General features: G+C 41.4%; 1 protein-coding gene and 1 long non-coding RNA gene across 3 annotated transcripts in view; one reads left to right on the top strand and one right to left on the bottom strand.

Annotated features, from left to right (window-relative positions):
- Positions 1-21,190, bottom strand: part of LOC132987209 (kinesin heavy chain-like) — a 31,266-nt gene that overhangs the window by 7,408 nt on the left and 2,668 nt on the right. For both annotated transcript variants that reach the window (XM_061054108.1, XM_061054107.1), the window contains 17 exons: positions 20,067-20,140; positions 19,373-19,477; positions 14,814-14,862; positions 14,671-14,726; positions 13,128-13,215; positions 12,548-12,672; positions 11,495-11,599; positions 11,154-11,302; positions 10,414-10,562; positions 9,685-9,857; positions 9,483-9,551; positions 9,148-9,354; positions 7,336-7,482; positions 1,927-2,115; positions 1,293-1,410; positions 963-1,039; positions 257-366 (listed from right to left, as the gene is read on the bottom strand). In XM_061054108.1, coding sequence (XP_060910091.1) covers positions 257-366; positions 963-1,039; positions 1,293-1,410; positions 1,927-2,115; positions 7,336-7,482; positions 9,148-9,354; positions 9,483-9,551; positions 9,685-9,857; positions 10,414-10,562; positions 11,154-11,302; positions 11,495-11,599; positions 12,548-12,672; positions 13,128-13,215; positions 14,671-14,726; positions 14,814-14,862; positions 19,373-19,477; positions 20,067-20,140 — 1,990 coding nt within the window. The remainder of the gene's footprint in view (positions 1-256; positions 367-962; positions 1,040-1,292; positions 1,411-1,926; positions 2,116-7,335; positions 7,483-9,147; positions 9,355-9,482; positions 9,552-9,684; positions 9,858-10,413; positions 10,563-11,153; positions 11,303-11,494; positions 11,600-12,547; positions 12,673-13,127; positions 13,216-14,670; positions 14,727-14,813; positions 14,863-19,372; positions 19,478-20,066; positions 20,141-21,190) is intronic.
- Positions 390-956, top strand: LOC132987210 (uncharacterized). Its single transcript, XR_009675599.1, has 3 exons — positions 390-732; positions 794-834; positions 875-956. It is a non-coding gene; the product is annotated as an uncharacterized LOC132987210 (long non-coding RNA).

The raw sequence follows: 21,190 nt of genomic DNA, 5'->3' as shown, positions 1-21,190 counted from the left end.
ACGCACGCACACACACACACACACACACACACACACACACACACACACACACACTGGATTAAACAGATTGCATCGATAGAACCCATCAGAAGAATAATCAGTTACTCTAATTTTTAGTTAGACGTTATTGATTATAATCCATAATGCTGAACAGTCACTGATGTCTAAAGTAATCAATAATGTTGATCAGTTGTTAAAACAGATAATCAATAATGTTTATCAGGTATTGATCCGCATGAAGGATCCAATAACTCACTCTTTCAGGTTGTCAACGTCTCTCTGCTTCTGCTCGATCTCGTCTCTGAGGCGGCTCAGCTGTTTTTGATGAACCTCTCTGTGGTTCTCCATCTGTTCCTCCAGAGTTTTCTACAACAAGTGATCAATCAACCAACCAATCAATAAACCAATCAACCACAATACCAACCAATCAATCAACCAACCAACCAATCAATCAACCACAATATCAACCAATAAACCAATCATACAATAAATCAAACAACCAACCAACCAATCAATCAATCAATCAATCAATAAATCAATCAATCAAACAACCAATCAATCAACCAATCAAATTACCATCCAATCAACCAATCAAACAACAAATCAACCAGTCAGTCAATCAATCAATCAATCAATCAATCAATCAATCAATCAATCAATCAATCAATGGATCATGATCATTATTGTTCAGGTGATTGATCAGGTGTTCAGGTGATAATCATTATTGTTCAGGTGATTGATCAGGTGTTCAGGTGATTGATCAGGTGTAAAGGGGATGATGATCATTGTTCAGGTGATTGGTCAGGTGTTCAGGTGATAATCATTATTGTTCAGGTGATTGATCAGGTGTTCAGGTGATTGATCAGGTGTAAAGGGGATGATCATCATTGTTCATGTGATGATCAGGTGTTCAGGTAGAGATATTTCCTTTGTAAACTTTCAAATTGGGACAAAACTTTTACCTTCATCTCCACGGCGTCCTTCAGTCTAATCATGTGCTCCTTCTCTTTGTCCATCACTGTATGCTCGTGCATCTGACCTGAACATGCACACATGCAGGCACACACAAGCACACACACGCACGCGCACGCGCACACACACACACACACACACACACACACACACACACACACACACACACACACACACACACACACAAATATGGTTGAAGCTTCTTTCACAGAGTAAAATTAAACCTTTGTCGTCTCTTTACTGTTTAACATTGTTCTTATTTAAAAGTCTCCAGCCAAACAGAGATCAGTGTTTTCTGAAACCATAATCACATGTCTGACCTTGGGCATTGAGTTTGGCGACCTCCTCCATCAGTGCGTCCTGACTTTCCTCCAGCTTCCTCTTCTTCTGCTCCACCTTCTGCAGGTTCTCCGTCAGAGACACCACCTTGGCCTGAAGCTGAGACAACAAACACAGAACGTTACCAATGAATGAACTCATATATAATAATAATTCACATTGATTGATACACTTATGTACTGTATAATAATAATTCATGATAATAATGAACATTATGATTTGTATTTAATAATGTAATAACAACATTATACAGATTATTTATTGATGATGTTATAATAGCACAGTATCTGCAGGGACTTGGGTTGGGAACCAAAGAGTTGGCAGTTCGAGTCCCGGTGTGGACCAAGTCTGGAAGTTGGTTTGGTAGCTGGAGAAGCTCCACCTTCACCTCCAGAGCACTGCCGAGGTGCCCTTGAGCAAGGCACTGAAACCCCAACTGTTCAAGCGCTCTTTCATGTGCAGCCACCCCCCCAAAAAAAATAAAAAAATAAAGAATAAATCACACACACTCACTCAATTAGTCCATTGGGCCAGCCTGTGTGCGTGCAGCAGGTAAAATTAAATACGAAAGAAGTTAATAAAGGAATGCGTCAATATGCCCCTTTCACTCGTCACCTGTGAGACGAGCAGCTGACAGGTGTTGAGCTCCTTCTCGTTGGCCTCCACCTTGCTCATGTGCTCCGTCAGGTTGACCTCTAGCTGTTTGCTGCGGTTCACCAAAGATTTCACCTCCGACTTCATCTTACTGACGTAGAGACGAGCTGTGGTGAACTCTTCCTCCATGACTCCACTTGTCTCCGTCATCTGCAGAGAGAGACCGTCAGGATTCGCAGGACACTACAACAGGTCTACAGGTCTACACTACTACAGGTCTACACTACTACAGGTTTACCAGTCTACACTATTACGGGTCTAGACTACTACAGGTCTACCAGTCTACACTTCTACAGGTCTACACTATTACGGGTCTAGACTACTACAGGTCTACCAGTCTACACTATTACGGGTCTAGACTACTACAGGTCTACCAGTCTACACTTCTACAGGTCTACACTATTACGGGTCTAGACTACTACAGGTCTACTAGTTTACACTACTACAGGTCTACAGGTCTACACTACTATGGGTCTACAGGTCTACACTACTACAGGTCTACAGGTCTACACTACTACAGGTCTACCAGTCTGCACTACTACAGGTCTACACTACTACAGGTCTACACTACTACAGGTCTACCAGTCTAGACTACTACGGGTCTACACTACTACAGGTCTACCAGTCTACACTTCTACGGGTCTACACTATTACGGGTCCAGACTACTAAGGTCTGCCTGTCTACACTACTATGGGTCTACTCTACTACAGGTCTACCGGTCTACAGTACTACAGGTCTACACTACTCAAGGTCTACATGTCTACACTACAACAGGTCTACAGGTCTACACTACTACGGGTCTACAGGTCTACACTACTACGGGTCTACACTACTACAGGTTTACCAGTCTACACTATTACGGGTCTAGACTACTACAGGTCTACCAGTCTACACTTCTACAGGTCTACACTATTACGGGTCTAGACTACTACAGGTCTACCAGTCTACACTTCTACAGGTCTACACTATTACGGGTCTAGACTACTACAGGTCTACTAGTTTACACTACTACAGGTCTACAGGTCTACACTACTATGGGTCTACAGGTCTACACTACTACAGGTCTACAGGTCTACACTACTACAGGTCTACCAGTCTGCACTACTACAGGTCTACACTACTACAGGTCTACCAGTCTAGACTACTACGGGTCTACACTACTACAGGTCTACCAGTCTACACTTCTACGGGTCTACACTATTACGGGTCCAGACTACTAAGGTCTGCCTGTCTACACTACTATGGGTCTACTCTACTACAGGTCTACCGGTCTACAGTACTACAGGTCTACACTACTCAAGGTCTACATGTCTACACTACAACAGGTCTACAGGTCTACACTACTACGGGTCTACAGGTCTACACTACTACGGGTCTACAGGTCTACACTACTATGGGTCTACTGGTCTACCAGTCTACACTACTACAGGTTTACCAGTCTACACTATTACGGGTCTAGACTACTACAGGTCTACCAGTCTACACTTCTACGGGTCTACACTATTACGGGTCTAGACTACTACAGGTCTACAGGTCTACACTACTACGGGTCTACAGGTCTACACTACTACAGGTCTACCAGTCTGCACTACTACAGGTCTACACTACTACAGGTCTACCAGTCTAGACTACTACGGGTCTACACTACTACAGGTCTACCAGTCTACACTTCTACGGGTCTACACTACTACGGGTCTACTGGTCTACCAGTCTACACTACTACAGGTCTACCAGTCTACACTATTACGGGTCTAGACTACTACAGGTCTACCAGTCTACACTTCTACGGGTCTACACTATTACGGGTCTAGACTACTACAGGTCTACTAGTTTACACTACTACAGGTCTACAGGTCTACACTACTACAGGTCTACACTACTACAGGTCTACCAGTCTGCACTACTACAGGTCTACACTACTACAGGTCTACCAGTCTAGACTACTACGGGTCTACACTACTACATGTCTCCCAGTGTAGACTACTATGGGTATACACTACTACAGGTCTACCAGTCTACACTTCTACGGGTCTACACTATTACGGGTCCAGACTACTAAGGTCTGCCTGTCTACACTACTATGGGTCTACTCTACTACAGGTCTACCGGTCTACAGTACTACAGGTCTACACTACTCAAGGTCTACATGTCTACACTACAACAGGTCTACAGATCTACACTACTACGGGTCTACAGGTCTACACTACTACGGGTCTACTGGTCTACCAGTCTACACTACTACAGGTTTACCAGTCTACACTATTACGGGTCTAGACTACTACAGGTCTACCAGTCTACACTTCTACGGGTCTACACTATTACGGGTCTAGACTACTACAGGTCTACAGGTCTACACTACTACGGTCTACAGGTCTACACTACTACAGGTCTACACTACTACAGGTCTACCAGTCTGCACTACTACAGGTCTACACTACTACAGGTCTACAGGTCTACACTTCTACGGGCCTACACTATTACGGGTCCAGACTACTAAGGTCTGCCTGTCTACACTACTATGGGTCTACTCTACTACAGGTCTACCGGTCTACAGTACTACAGGTCTACACTACTAAAGGTCTACATGTCTACACTACAACAGGTCTACAGGTCTACACTACTACGGGTCTACAGGTCTCCACTACTACGGGTCTACTGGTCTACCAGTCTACACTACTACAGGTCTACCAGTCTACACTATTACGGGTCTAGACTACTAAAGGTCTACCAGTCTACACTTCTACGGGTCTACACTATTACGGGTCTAGACTACTACAGGTCTACTAGTTTACACTACTACAGGTCTACACTACTACGGGTCTACAGGTCTACACTACTACAGGTCTACCAGTCTGCACTACTACAGGTCTACACTACTACAGGTCTACCAGTCTAGACTACTACGGGTCTACACTACTACATGTCTACCAGTCTAGACTACTATGGGTCTACACTACTACAGGTCTACGAGTCTACACTTCTACGGGTCTACACTATTACGGGTCTAGACTACTAAGGTCTGCCAGTCTACACTACTATGGGTCTACTCTACTACAGGTCTACCGGTCTACAGTACTACAGGTCTACACTATAAAGGTCTACATGTCTACATTACAACAGGTCTACAGGTGTTAGTACATATTTTCATGAATTCATTCACCTTAATAATTTTGTGGATATATCATTTAATTCTCTCAACCATCTAAGGGTAATTCTTCTAGGTCTGTGATACTATGTGTAAGACATCTCATAGCAGCAGAGTTATATTTGGAGAGGAGCCAAGTGTTTGTTGTGAGCTGGAAAGGAAATGTGATTCTCTGAGACTGGAATGTATATGTCTGACATTTACAAGTCAAGGTAATGTCTTCTTTCTAGCCTATTGGAACTCTAACCAAATGGTAAGGACTTTGTAGGCTGTACCTTCTAGCTGAATGTAAGCAACACTGTGTAGATGAATATTGGGTCAGCATGGGTCAGCATGGGTCAGCGATGTGTGTTCTGTTGCTGTGTTGTCTGACAAATTAATTCACAGTCTGTCACGATTTCATCATTGAACATTTACAACAACCCCCACTTAACAACAGGTCTACACTACTACAGGTCTACTAGTCTACACTACAACAGGTCTAAAGGTCTACACTACTACAGGTCTTCCAGTCTACACTACAACAGGTCAACAGGTCTACACTGCTACAGGTCAACACTACTAAAGGTCTAAGCTACTAGGGGTCTACAGGTCTACACTACTACAGATGTACAGGTCAACACTACTATAGGTTTATGCTATTATAGATCTCCACTACTATAGGTTATCATCCTGCCTTCCTACTACAGGTCTACAGTTCTAAACTACTATAGGTCTACACTACTACACTACTTCAGTTCTACACTACTACAGGTCTACACTACTTTGGGTCTACACTACAACAGGTCTACTGGTCTACACTACTACAGGTCTACAGTTCTAAACTACTATAGGTCTACACTACTACACTACTTCAGTTCTACACTACTACAGGTCTACACTACTACAGGTCTACCAGTGTACACTACTACAGGTCTACACTACTTTGGGTCTACACTACAACAGGTCTACTGGTCTACACTACTACAGGTCTACAGGTGTACACTACTACGGGTCTAGGGCAGTTGGGGCGGCAGTAGCTCAGTCTGTAGGGACTTGGGTTGGGAATTGGAGCCAGTTCAAGTCCTGGCACGGACCATGTCCGGAAATTGGTCTGGTAGCTGGAGAGGTGCCAGTCCACTTCCTGAGCACTGCCGAGGTACCCTTGAGCAAGGCACCGAACCCCAAAACTGCTCTGCAGCGCTCGCTGTGGGCAGCCCCCTCACTCTGAGACCTCTCCATTAATGCATGTCCATAGGATCACGTGTGTGTATTTCGGCCTATATTTGTGTAGCATGTTCATTAGACAGAGTGTAAAACAGAATTTCCCCTCATGGGATTAATAAAGGATAATAAATTATTATTATTTTATTATTAATCTACAACAGGTCTACTGGTCTACGCAACTACAAGTCTACACTACTACGGGTCTACACTACAGAAGGTCTATAAGTCTACACTACGTTTTTTTGTTGCTGGCAGCCCCATTTTCTTTTTTGTTGCTGCGCTCACAGCGCTCTTGGTTCAAAGAAGGTTCAACTTTTACAAACCTTGCCGTACTCATCAATGTCACTGCTTCCTCACCTCCAATTAGAATCAAGAGGGGGAGAGACTTCTGATCTCAACTATCTAAGGAGAAACTAATCTGACTCGTCTTTATGAGGAAACAGTTTCAGGTGTAGACCTGCTGCTTATACCAGGACAGGATACATTTGTTTCGTGTTTTCATGATTATATTTAATTGAATAAAGGAAATGAAGTACATGGATATATGTAACCGTAACCCTAAAGCTGGACTGTGGTAACTATGGAAACAAACAGAGCAGAGCGAGAGTCCAGTTTCAGTTAAGTTAGGGTCTGATTATCTTTCTTGACTAAATCACTGCAGTGCTGATAATCAATTCATCATCTCGACCTGAGGCTCCAGTAGACCTAGCTGTTAGTTGGTGTACAGAAGTCCTCAGTGAGTGGTTAATGTTCGATTTCAACCCTCTGTCGCTTTCCCACACATCATTCAACTCTACTCTCCTCCTGTATCCACTGCACTATTTAATATAAATGCATAAAAGGACAAAAATAAAAATCTTCACACATCACAACCTCCCATTTTTCCTAATCAGAGGAGCTTCAGTAAACCTGCTGACCCACAGCTGACAAACTTTAATTTAACTCAGACTGACAGTCAAATAAGAGAAATTGAAAAGTACTGATGGATGTTGGACAGGAGGGGAACATTTCGTCTTACCGCTTTGAGGTCTGTGGTCCCAAGGACACTGCCGATGTCTGTGAGGTCTCTGAGCAGCAGACTGAGGATCTCTGCAGACCTCCTCTTACGATGGGAACTGACTTCCTGCAAGGACGAAAACTCGCGCTGAACCGCCTCCAGACCAGCCTGCAAACACAACAAGACCACAGCATGATACACATAAAAACATACACACTTACAAATGTTAAACACTGAGCAAAGACACAGGAAGAGTGTGTCTGCTAACTGTCCAACTGTCCTCAAATACTACCAACTTGGTTGGTACCAACCATTGTACCGTCTTTTAACCCTACCATCCTTAAACATTACCATCCTATCATCCCATCATCTTTAAACCCTACCATCCTTAAACACTACCATCCTATCATCCCATCATCTTTAAACCCTACCATCCTTAACACTACCATCCTATCATCCTTAAACATTACCATCCTATCATCCCATCATCTTTAAACCCTACCATCCTTAAACACTACCATCCTATCATCCCATCATCTTTAAACCCTACCATCCTTAAACACTACCATCCTATCATCCTTAAACATTACCATCCTATCATCCCATCATCTTTAAACCCTACCATCCTTAAACACTACCATCATATCATCCCATCATCTTTAAACCCTACCATCCTTAAACACTACCATCCTATCATCCTTAAACATTACCATCCTATCATCCCATCATCTTTAAACCCTACCATCCTTAAACACTACCATCCTATCATCCCATCATCTTTAAACACTACCATCCTTAAACACTACCATCCTATCATCCCATCATCTTTAAACCCTACCATCCTTAAACACTACCATCCGATCATCCCATCATCTTTAAACACTACCATCCTTAAACACTACCATCCTATCATCCCATCATCTTTAAACCCTACCATCCTTAAACACTACCATCCTATCATCCCATCATCTTTAAACCCTACCATCCTTAACACTACCATCCTATCATCCTTAAACATTACCATCCTATCATCCCATCATCTTTAAACCCTACCATCCTTAAACACTACCATCCTATCATCCCATCATCTTTAAACCCTACCATCCTTAAACACTACCATCCTATCATCCTTAAACATTACCATCCTATCATCCCATCATCTTTAAACCCTACCATCCTTAAACACTACCATCCTATCATCCCATCATCTTTAAACCCTACCATCCTTAAACACTACCATCCTATCATCCTTAAACATTACCATCCTATCATCCCATCATCTTTAAACCCTACCATCCTTAAACACTACCATCCTATCATCTTTAAACACTACCATCCTTAAACACTACCATCCTATCATCCCATCATCTTTAAACCCTACCATCCTTAAACACTACCATTCTATCATCCCATCATCTTTAAACACTACCATCCTTAAACACTACCATCCTATCATCCCATCATCTTTAAACCCTACCATCCTTAAACACTACCATCCTATCATCCATCATCTTTAAACACTACCATCCTACCATCATTAAACACTGTTATCTTATCATCCTACCATCCTTAAACACTACCATCCTTTCATCTTATCATCCTGCTATCCTTAAACACTACCATCCTTAAACACTACCATCCTTTCATCTTATCGTCCTACCATCCTTAAACACTACCATCCTTAAACCCTGCCATCCAATCAACCTTAAACTCTACCCTCTTATTGTTCTACTTTCCTCCACCCTACATCCTATTACTGTCCTTCCATCCTTCCATCAGTATTTTTATTTACCGTCCTACTTCCCTACTGTTTGTTTCTGTCCGTGGACTCACAGTTTTGGCTGCAAGCTCTTCGTTCAGCTGTTCGTTGATGCGATTCTTGTTTTCCACTTCCTGGCTCTTGTGGTCATAATTAACAGCAAGCTCCTCCAGTGCCTGCAGGACTTCCTTCACCTCCTCTTTGGCCGAGTCACTGTCCCTCTGCAGCCGCGACAGCTCCTCCTGCAGGCGCTCGTAGTCCTGATGACCTGACAACAGTAGCTGGATTCAGGAAGAAAGAGGAGGAAGAATGAATTTTACTCTGATAGATCATAGAAAATCTGTCATAGATTATAGATCATATATCATAGATTATAGATTTCAGGAGGTTACGGTTAAATGACACTCACCTCGTCCTGATCGATCAGCTGCTGGTTGAGTTTCTCGGACACCTGACTCTGCAGGTTAATCTCATCATCCTGAAACGTGAGTAAGCATTTTTGTTAGTTGCAAGCTCAGGAACATAAGAGTCAAAGCTTTACTTTACGATACAGGTGATATTACAGGTAAGACTGACTTTATTATTCAGGTGATATTACAGGTAAGACTCACCTTGTCATCAAGCTGGTGGTAAAGGTCAGTGATCAGGGTTTCGTACTGCGTCTTCTCTTCATTGGCCAGAGGAACAGGGGGCGGGGCTAAGCTGTCTGTCACTACTGTTGTTTCACTGTTGCTGCTTTTCTTGTTTTTGCTGCTCAGCTGCTCCTCCACAGGTACAGCTTCACCTGGACAGGTAAGGAAAGAGTTGCCTTAATTCTTATGTAAAAGCCCTGAGATAAATATTTACTTGGTGTGAATAAATTCTGAGAACTGAAGCTCAGTTTGAAGTTGATCAGGAAACGCTCTGAGAACATTTGAGGGGAAACCTGATCGAAGTGGAGAACGTCTCCTGAATTCAATAAATCAAAACTTTACTTTTTCAGCTCAATTAAAGAGCCAAATGTAAACTGAGTGCATCAGGTTTGGGTTCAAATAAAACATTCATCTCATTTTTAGCCTCAGAGACCTCGTTAAGCACAACTATCCTATCTGCAAATGCTCAGTGGAGTCTAGACTGTGTCTCTCAGTCACCGAACCCACAAACAGTTTAATTTAAAACCTTTATTTATTCTCAAAAGGACACTGAGCTTTCCCTCATTTCCAATGCCGTCGGGATTACAAGCACAGTAAACAAGCAAAAACACAACAAACACTCAGAATCAGTGACAATGATGTCATTACAAAACCTAAGTAAGACAACTTGAAATCTGGATTCAACACTTATATGTTTGTGGTTTTCACCTTTCCTCCAGCGTTTGAGCTCGTTCTCCAGTTTTTGGATGATAATGTTCAGACTTCGGCTCTTCTCTTTCTCCTTCTCGTATTTTTTCTTCCACTCTTCAGCAGTCAGCTCCAGGTTCACAGACACCGTGTTCTTTATGGTTTTAGCTCTGAGGCAACACAGGAAGGGGATTTCTGGTCAACAGGTTAAGATGTGATGACGATGATTTGAGGTAACATGAAGTTCTGATTGCAGCAAGACATACTGAAAAAAAAACCTTAGATAGAAATATTTAACCTCCGTCTGACCTGAGAGAAGATTTCATGCAGACTGCAGTATTTGAACTATTCTTAAGTACCAGTACAGCAAACACACTTCCTGTATGCACGTCCATGTCCAGGATAAAAGTGTTTTTTTACATTCTAATGTCTTTATAATGTTTCCCACATGTTGTTTCAAGAACTATATAAAGTTAGTTTTCATCTGGGAAATGAAACATTAGCTTTATTTTAAATATCAAAGTTTTTCATAGTTTATACAACTATTGAATGTATCTCTGTCTGAACATGAGAGTGGACTTTGTTTAATGTATCTCTGTCTGAACATGAAAGTGGAAAAGTGGACTTTGTTTAATGTACCTCTGTCCGAATATGAAAGTGGAAAAGTGGACTTTGTTTAATGTACCTCTGTCCGAACATGAGCGTGGACTTTGTTTAATGTACCTCTGTCCGAACATGAGCGTGGACTTTGTTTAATGTACCTCTGTCCGAACATGAGCGTGGACTTTGTTTCGGATTCGTTGTAAGCAGAGGGGGAACAGCAGATAATGATAGTGGTTCGACAGTTTCCTCCCAGAGAGTCCTGCAGGATCCTGGTCATCTTACTGTCTCTGTATGGGACGTGGGTTTTCTATCAACACAGAAAACACACACAGAATTAAAATACATATATTAAAAGCATTATATATCAAAATTGTCATTCAGATTTGGATGAATTGGCATTAAGTTGGCTTTGACAGTTGATGCTATGTTAGTAAAAGCTTTGGGAACTACTGCTGTGTAAGCAAACTTTGTTTTATTATATTCTTAGCTTAAGACTCACTGTTCCTTCACTTAGAGCTGCGATGACATTTCCCAGAGCTGACAGAGACTTGTTGATGTTCTTTGCTTCATCAAGAACGGAACCTTCAGCTCCTGTTTTACTCACCTAAACACAGAAATCATCTTTATCAACATCATCACCATAATCGTTCATCATCATCATCATCATCATCACCATCATCATCATCATCATCACCATCATCAATACCATCATCATCATCATCACCATCATCACCACCATCACCACCATCACCATCAATACCATCATCATCACCATCATCATCACCATCATCATCATCATCATCATCATCATCATCATCATCATCACCATCATCATCATCATCATCATCATCATCACCATCATCATCATCATCATCATCATCACCATCATCAATACCATCATCATCATCATCACCATCATCATCATCATCATCATCATCACCACCATCACCATCAATACCATCATCATCACAATCATCATCATCATCATCATCATCATTATCATCACCACCATCATCATCATCACCACCATCATCATCATCATCATCACCATCATCATCATCATCATCATCATCATCATCACCACCATCATCATCATCACCATCATCATCATCACCATCATCATCACCACCATCACCATCATCATCATCATCATCACCATCATCAACATCATCAATATCATCATCATCATCACCATTACCATCATCATCACCATAACCACCATCATCATCATCATCATCAATACCACCATCATCACCATCATCATCATCAATACCACCATCATCACCATCATCATCATCACCAGGTCGGTAATTTCACTGAGATGATGAACGCTTAAATAAAAATCTGGTTAATCAGTGTTTGATAACTAAACATCTCTCATAAATAACATTAACATATTATTAATTATTCAATCATAATTAGTGCCATAACTAATGTAACCTTATAATCGAGCTTCGTGCTTCATGTTGTCTTTAATAATCGTTATTTCACAATAATTACAAACTCTTGGATAGTTGTGCGATCCATGAAGAATGTGAAGAAACACAGTTACCTTCTCGCTTCCTGCCAGGTCGACCAGGTAAAGTTTCCCGGACAGTTTCATCTCCGTCTCCACATTCTCCTGCTTGATGTTGATCAGAAAAATACTGTGACTGCGAGAGCTGTGTTCGTTCATATCTGCAGGACATAGCACAATACAGCAATCAATATATCAATGATACATCAATCAATACATCAATACATCAATCATACATCAATCATACATTAATACATCAACCATACATCAATACATCAAGCATACATCAATCAATACATCAATACATCAATCATGATTTATGTTTTGATGTATTGATTGATGTTTTGATGTATTGATTGATTTATTGATATATTGATTGATGTATGTATGATTGGGAATTGACAGTTATGGTAACGGTCAAGAACTGAAGGAAGCAGTAATGGTCATAGTAATGGTGGAAGTATTAATGGTAGTAGTAGTATTAGTAGTAGTAATAGTATTGATAATAGTAAAGTCAAAGCTTCAGTGGAAGAGTCGTGAATGTGCGAGCAATAATAGTAGTTATACTGGTATAATTGTAAGGGGCGGGGGAGTAGGGTTAGAATGAGAGACTGACTGGTGACGGCAACGTGTCGGTTGGCTTTTCCCTCATCAATGACATCCATCACCTCGTCAGGACTGGAAACAAAACGCTCCGTGCAGCCCTAAAATAAAAAAACACTATTACAACACTGATGCTACAACACTGATACTACAGTACTTATACTACAGTACTGGTACTACATTACTGATACTATAGTACTGATACTAAAATACTGATACTACAGTACTGATACTACAATACTGATACTACATTACTGGTACTACAGTACTGATACTACAGTACTGATACTACAATACTGATACTACATTACTGGTACTACAGTACTGATACTACTTTACTTATACTAAAATACTGATACTACAGTACTGATACTACAATACTGATACTAAAATACTGATACTACAGTACTGGTACTACAATACTGATACTAAAATACTGATACTACATTACTTATAATACATTACTGGTACCACAGTACTGATACTACATTACTGGTACTACAGTACTGATACTATATTACTTATACTAAAATACTGATACTACAGTACTGGTACTACAGTACTGATACTACAATACTGATACTAAAATACTGATACTACAGATCTGGTACTACAGTACTTATACTACATTACTGGTACTACAGTACTGATACTACAGTACTTATACTACAGTACGGATACTACAGTACTGATACTACATTACTGATACTACATTACTGATACTACAATACTGATACTACAATACTGATACTACATTACTGGTACTACAATACTGATACTACATTACTTATACTACATTACTGGTACTACAGTACTGATACTACAGTACTTATACTACAGTACTTATACTACAGTACGGATACTACAGTACTGATACTACAGTACTGATACTACATTACTGGTACTACAGTACTGATACTACAGTACGGATACTACAGTATGGATACTACAGTACTGATACTACATTACTGGTACTACAGTACTGATACTACAGTACTTATACTACAGTACGGATACTACAGTACTGATACTACAGTACTGATACTACATTACTGGTACTACAATACTGATACTACAGTACGGATACTACAGTACTGATACTACATTACTTATACTACATTACTGGTACTACAGTACTGATACTACAGTACTTATACTACATTACTTATACTACATTACTGATACTACAGTACTGATACTACATTACTGGTACTACAGTACTGATACTACAGTACTTATACTACAGTACGGATACTACAGTACTGATACTACAGTACTGATACTTCAATACTGATACTAAAATACTGGTACTACAGTACTGATACTACATTACTGATACTACATTACTGGTACTACATTACTTATACTACATTACTGATACTACAGTACTGATACTACATTACTGGTACTACAGTACTGATACTACAAGACTGATACTACAGTACGGATACAACAGTACTGATACTACAATACTGATACTACAATACATGTATTGGTAATGCAGTACTGCATAAATACGTGACATTATTCTATATTAGATATTAAAAGGTAAATACCTTCACAAAAGGAACTCTGTTCTTGTCCTCGTGAACAGCCAGGTTTGTCTTTGACACTGAAACATGAATGAAATATTTCATTGCAATTTTCCATCAGTGAAAAAATTATTAAGTAATGTAGGTGCATTAAATATTATCCTCACCATCCAGTAAGTCCCTAATTTTATCAAGATAAATTTCAAAATAGGAGACCTGCAAGAAAAGAGACATGTTTCTATTGGTTATCCTAAATGGTTGAAATGAGTTACCCTTTTATTTTTAAAGTTGGGCACATTTTAGTAACAGCACCAATAAAACATACATTGCTAATTTTATTTAAACTGTTAAACTGTTATAATGATTAAATATGTTTCTGTGCATTGAAAGTCCAGGCTGTATAAATGATAAATAATAACTCCTGGTAACTGTATCTGACATGGTAAAAATACTTGTACTGATATTTACAGTATATGTGGAGCAGCTAGTGAGCATATGGAGAACAGGTGGGTCATTGAACGCCTCGCTGCCTGCTGATGCTGAGTCCCTGCAGGACGTCTGATCGAAAGATTCCACTCTTTATATCAAAACATTTCATACTGAAGAGAATCTAAACAAGCTACAGAGCCCCTCAGGTCTAAAATTGAATGAATTTAAAATGTGGGTCTGTCATTTCTTTCAGTTTCAGTTTAACATCAGAACAGAAACAAGTGAGAACATTCAAGTTTAATATTTCACTTCATCAATCATCATTTAGCCTGGCCAACAGACACTTGAAGGCAAGTGTCTGTTGGCCAGGCTTGATTTGATTTGTTTATTCCGAACATTTAAAATAATACCAAGGTGAACATAAAAAAGAAAACAGACAGAAAATAATTACAAACAGTGGAAAGTATAATTCAGAAAAAAATACAAAATTTCGACACAAAGCTATCTAGCTAGCTATAGCTTAAATTACATGTCCGCAAAGGAGTGGGAAGAAGTAAACACTTATTGAATCCCAGCCTCTCTCCATCTATTCAGCTAGCTTGCATTATATTTGTAAATTATGACTATAATATAATATATGAAAATGTATTTTTAGAGTTCATATATGTGTCTTTTTAATGTAAATTTAGAAATGAATATATAAATGACCTACAGATTCTAAATAATACAATAACAAAAACAACAGCAACAAAAAGGAAAAGAGAAAAAGTAATAAGAAAAAGAAAACAGCAGAAAGATTTAAACATTAATCCCTGCAGACACCTTGTACAGTCTTGTACACCCCTTCTTCCTCCCTGTACCTTGTGAAGATGTTTTTCTTATACATATTTAAAAAATATTTCATGTTTGTACTTTGTTTGAGTCCTAAATGTAAGTTTTTCCAGAGTTTGACCCCACAGATAGAAACACAAAATCGTTTCTTAGTCGTTTGTACACTTAGAGTTCTGAAATGAAATAAACCCCTGAGGATTACTTTCACGGTGCCCAGTCTGAGAAAGAAACAATATGGAGCCGCCACCCTGTAGACCCACTACCTGCTGGGAGAGGCATGGGGGTCAGGTGCATGTTAACCCAGGTGGCAGGCGTAAGAGGAGCAATGCAGTGTGGTTCTTGGGGGATGGAACGTCACCTCTCTGACAAGGAAGGAGCCAAGGTTGGTGCAGGAGGTGGAGTGCTACCAGCAGGGTGTTTTTTCCGAGAATTTATAAAGAAACTCGACGATCTGCCTTTCAATTTAAGTCCCCGTCAAACTGGAACAATCTGCCCAGCTCACAGAGATCCTTTTCTTATTTAATATAACTTTCGTATGTATATTTGCATTTCTAGGTGGGCTGGTACATGAAGGAGTGGTTGGGTTGGGAGTGCTTTCTGTGTATGTGTGAAAGGTTACTGTTCTGTAAGGTTTCTTCTAATGTTCCTTCTTGTCTGTACATTTGTAAGGACCTTGATAACAAGATGGTTAATCTCAAGGGGTTATCTCTCTAATAAAATTACTACATTTACTTTGCAGTTCTTTCATCAGATCAGGTGGATTGTAGAGCTGTGGCTTCTGTGGTTGTGGAAGCAAAAACCCGCGTGTTGGAGGCTAAAGAAGAACTAACCCCTCAGGAGGGAAAAGCTGGACTTTCCCCTGACTGTTATCAGCGGGGTGGAGAACTACTGACCTTGACTGGGGACATTGTTGGGTGGTGGAAGGAATACTTTGATGAACTCCTGAACCCTACCAACACGTTCTCTGAAGGGGAGGCAGAGTCTGAAGATCTGGGGGAAGTCGTACCATTAACCTTGGCAGAGGTCACTGAGGCAGTTAGAAAGCTCCTCAGTGACAAAGCACCAGGTGTGGATAACACACCCAGGCTCTGAACATTGTTGGGCTGTCCTGGCTTACACGTCTCTTAAATGATGTGTGGAGATCTGAGGCAGTGCCTGTAGAGTGAAAGTCCAGCGTGGTGGTTCCAATTTTTAAAAAGGGGGACCGTAGGGTGTGCTCCTATTAACTGGGTATTACATTTTTCAGCCTCCTGGGAAAAGTCTACTCTAGGGTCGTGGAAGGGAGGTTGCAACCGATTGCCGAACCTCAGACAAGTAGCAAAATATCAGGGAGTGTCAGGCTGGGCTTCTACCTATTATTGTCATGATTTGGTCTGTTTTAGTTTTGTATTTCAGAGTTTAGATTTATTTATCTTCTTTTAGTCTCATTCTTCCCTGGTGTTTGTTTCCCTTGTGTGTTTCCTAGGTTAGTATTTAGTTTTTCCTGTGTTATTTTGTATCCTTGTGTCCCTCTTACGTTCTACTCTGTATATATTGTAAAATCCTTAAGTTCTCTGTCATTTGTGTTCCTTGATTCATGTTGGAGCTCTTGTTGTGTTTCTAGTCTTGTATTTGTTCCTGCCTCTGTGTGTTTCCCTCCTGTCTTGATTGCCTTGATTGTACTCACCTGTGTCTTGTTAATCTCACCTGTTTGATTACCCCTGTCTATTTGTGCCTTCCCTCATGTTGTCAGTTCATTGTAGTTAGTTCTTGGATATTGTTTGGGGGTGTTGTTTGTACTACTTACCCGTGCCTGCCAGTTTTTGACCTTGTGACTCCTTTTTGTTAGAAAGTAAGTTTTTTTTGGCCTGTTGCCTTTTTGTTTAAATAAATAGTTTTAGTTTTATTCTGCACTTGGGTCCAGTTCCTGATTTTTTTCACACCCATGACAATTATAACAAGCAAGTCCTGAGGAGAACTAAGGATGTACTGGTCTGCTCAAATCCCCCACTTCAAACTAAGTTTGAGCTTTTACCCTCAGGTCATCATTTTAGGGCTCCTCTGAGAAAAACTTAAAAGACTCCAGGTCTCATTTGGCCCTGTTGTGATTAATATACTAAATAGCAATTAGCCCTCAGGTTGCTCATTTTGCTCTTGAACTGCATATTTGCATGCCTCCTCTTTGCACTTAGATAACTGGGTAGGAATTCCCATTTTGGTATGAGCGCTCGACTGATTTTATTGCAATGTTTTATATTGATATATTTGTTATAATTTAGGTCTTACAGTGATGTTCTTGTGTTTGTTGTCTTCTGTGTGCTCCTGCTGCAAAAAAAAATTCCCCTTGTGTGACAATAAAGAATCTGATTCTGAATCGGATATAGGAGGAACAATGCAGATTCTGTCCTGGCCGTGGGACAGTGGACCAGCTCTTTACCCTTGCTCTGAACAAGACCCATAAATACTTAAACTCATTCACCTGGGGCAAGGACTCACTCCCAACTCAGAGGGCGCAATCTAATGTTTTCCAGCAGAGAACCATGGCCTTGTAGTTGCTGACCCTCATCCAAGCCGCTTTGCATTCGGCTAAAAAGTGCCCCAATGCCTGCTGGATGTCCCAGCATGAGGTAGCAAATAAAACTAGAAACCCTTCTCCCCCTGGCTGCACCTTCAGATCCTGTCTCCATGAAAATCACAAACAGAATCAATGACCAGGCGCAACCCTGGCAGAGGCCGACACGTACCGTGAAGGTGTCTGACTTTGGGCCGAGGATGCTGATACGCTCTCACTTTGGTCAGACAGGGAACTCATATTTCCACAGAAACCCACACTTGATCCCCCTGAAGGACACAGACTGGGGCCTTCTCCAAGTCCACAAAACACAAATAGACTTTATGAGCATACTTCCATGTCCCCCCAAAGAATCCCTGCAAGGCTAAGACAATCTGTGGGTTTGACAGGCAGACTGGCTCAGCGTCAGCAGTAATGCAGGCATTGTGCCAAACCAGTGTGGTGAAGAGGGAGCTGAGCCTGGTAGATCCTTGCACCAACCCTCACCTGTGGTCATGAGATTTGGGTAGTGACCGAAAGAATATGATCGCAGATACAAGCGTCTGAAATGACTTTTCTCTGGAAGGTGTCTGGGCTCAGCCTTAGGGAGAGGGGGAGGAGCTCAGACTTTCAGGGAGAGCTCGAAAGGAGCCAGCTGAGGTGGTTCAGCATCTGATTAGGATCCTCATGGATGCCTCCCTTTGGAGGTTTTCTGGGCATGTTCAACTGGGAAAAGACCTCAGAGTTAGCTGGAGGGATTATCTATCCCATCTGACCTGGGAACACCTCAGAATCCCCCAGGAGGAGCTGGAAAACTTTGCTGGGAACACAACGACCTCGGACAATCGGAAGGAAATGGATGAATGGATGAAAAAACAAATATTATGTTGATCAGGGATTTCCTGTCTCTTCTGTCTGAACAGATGACATCTTCACCTTAATGTGAAACTCCAGGTTCTCATCCATGGAGTAAATGTGGTCAAAGATGTCTCTGGAGATACGAGGAATGATTCCCATCAGACGGGGATCGTGCAGGCTTCCCTGAAAAACATTCATTCAAAAACATTTGTGACAAAAATAACTAAACCCTGTAAAACAAAAAAACATGAAACACAATAAAAACACTAAAAATGAAAAAATTCTGGTTAGAGTTTGGTTGAGTCCGGGTAGGGTCCGGGTAGAGTCTGGGTAGGGTCCGGGTAGGGTCCGGGTAGAGTCTGGGTAGGGTCCGGGTAGAGTCTGGGTAGGGTCCGGGTAGGGTCCGGGTAGAGTCTGGGTAGAGTCCGGGTAGGGTCCGGGTAGGGTCTGGGTAGGGTCCGGGTAGAGTCTGGGTAGAGTCCGGGTAGAGTCTGGGTAGGGTCTGGGTAGGGTCTGGGTAGGGTCCGGGTAGAGTCTGGGTAGGGGCTGGGTAGGGTCCGGGTAGAGTCTGGGTAGGGTCTGGGTAGGGTCCGGGTAGAGTCTGGGTAGGGTCCAGGTAGAGTCTGGGTAGAGTCTGGGTAGGGTCTGGGTAGGGTCTGGGTAGGGTCCGGGTCGAGTCCTGGTAGGGTCCGGGTAGAGTCTGGGTAGAGTCTGGGTAGAGTCTGGGTAGGGTCTGGCTAGGGTCTGGTAAAAGTGGGTGGATTAGACTGACCTCCATAGTGTGGGTTTTTCCTGAAGACGTTTGACCATACGCAAAGATGGTCCCGTTATAACCCCCCAACACATCTGAAAAACACACACAACAAACACACATCAGAGATACACACACACATACGTCAGAGATACACACAACACACACACATCAGAGATACACACACATCAGAGATACACACACACACATCAGAGATACACACACAACACACACACATCAGAGATACACACACAACACATCAGAGATACACACACACATCAGAGATACACACACACATACGTCAGAGATACACACAACACACACACATCAGAGATACACACACATCAGAGATACACACACACACATCAGAGATACACACACAACACACACACATCAGAGATACACACACACACATCAGAGATACAACACACACATCAGAGATACACACACACACACATCAGAGATACACACACACCCATCAGAGATACACACAACACACACACATCAGAGATACACACACACCCATCAGAGATACACACAACACACACACATCAGAGATACACACACACACACATCAGAGATACACACAACACACACGCATCAGAGATACACACACACCCATCAGAGATACACACAACACACACACATCAGAGATACACACAACACACACCCATCAGAGATACACACAACACACACACATCAGAGATACATACACACCCATCAGAGATACACACAACACACACACATCAGAGATACACACACAACACACACATCAGAGATACAACACACACACATCAGAGATACACACAACACACACACATCAGAGATACACACACACACACACATCAGAGATACACACAACACACACACACACACACACACAGACACACACACATCAGAGATACACACACACACACACACATCAGAGATACAACACACACATCAGAGATACACACAACACACACACACATCAGAGATACAACACACCCATCAGAGATACACACACACATCAGAGATACTACACACATCAGAGATACACACAACACACACACATCAGAGATACACTCAACACACACCCATCAGAGATACACACAACACATCAGAGATACACACAACACACACACATCAGAGATACACTCAACACA

Source organism: Labrus mixtus, chromosome 13, assembly GCF_963584025.1.
Source record: "Labrus mixtus chromosome 13, fLabMix1.1, whole genome shotgun sequence".
Lineage (NCBI taxonomy): Eukaryota > Metazoa > Chordata > Actinopteri > Labriformes > Labridae > Labrus > Labrus mixtus.
This window is presented reverse-complemented; position numbering and strand designations above follow the sequence as displayed.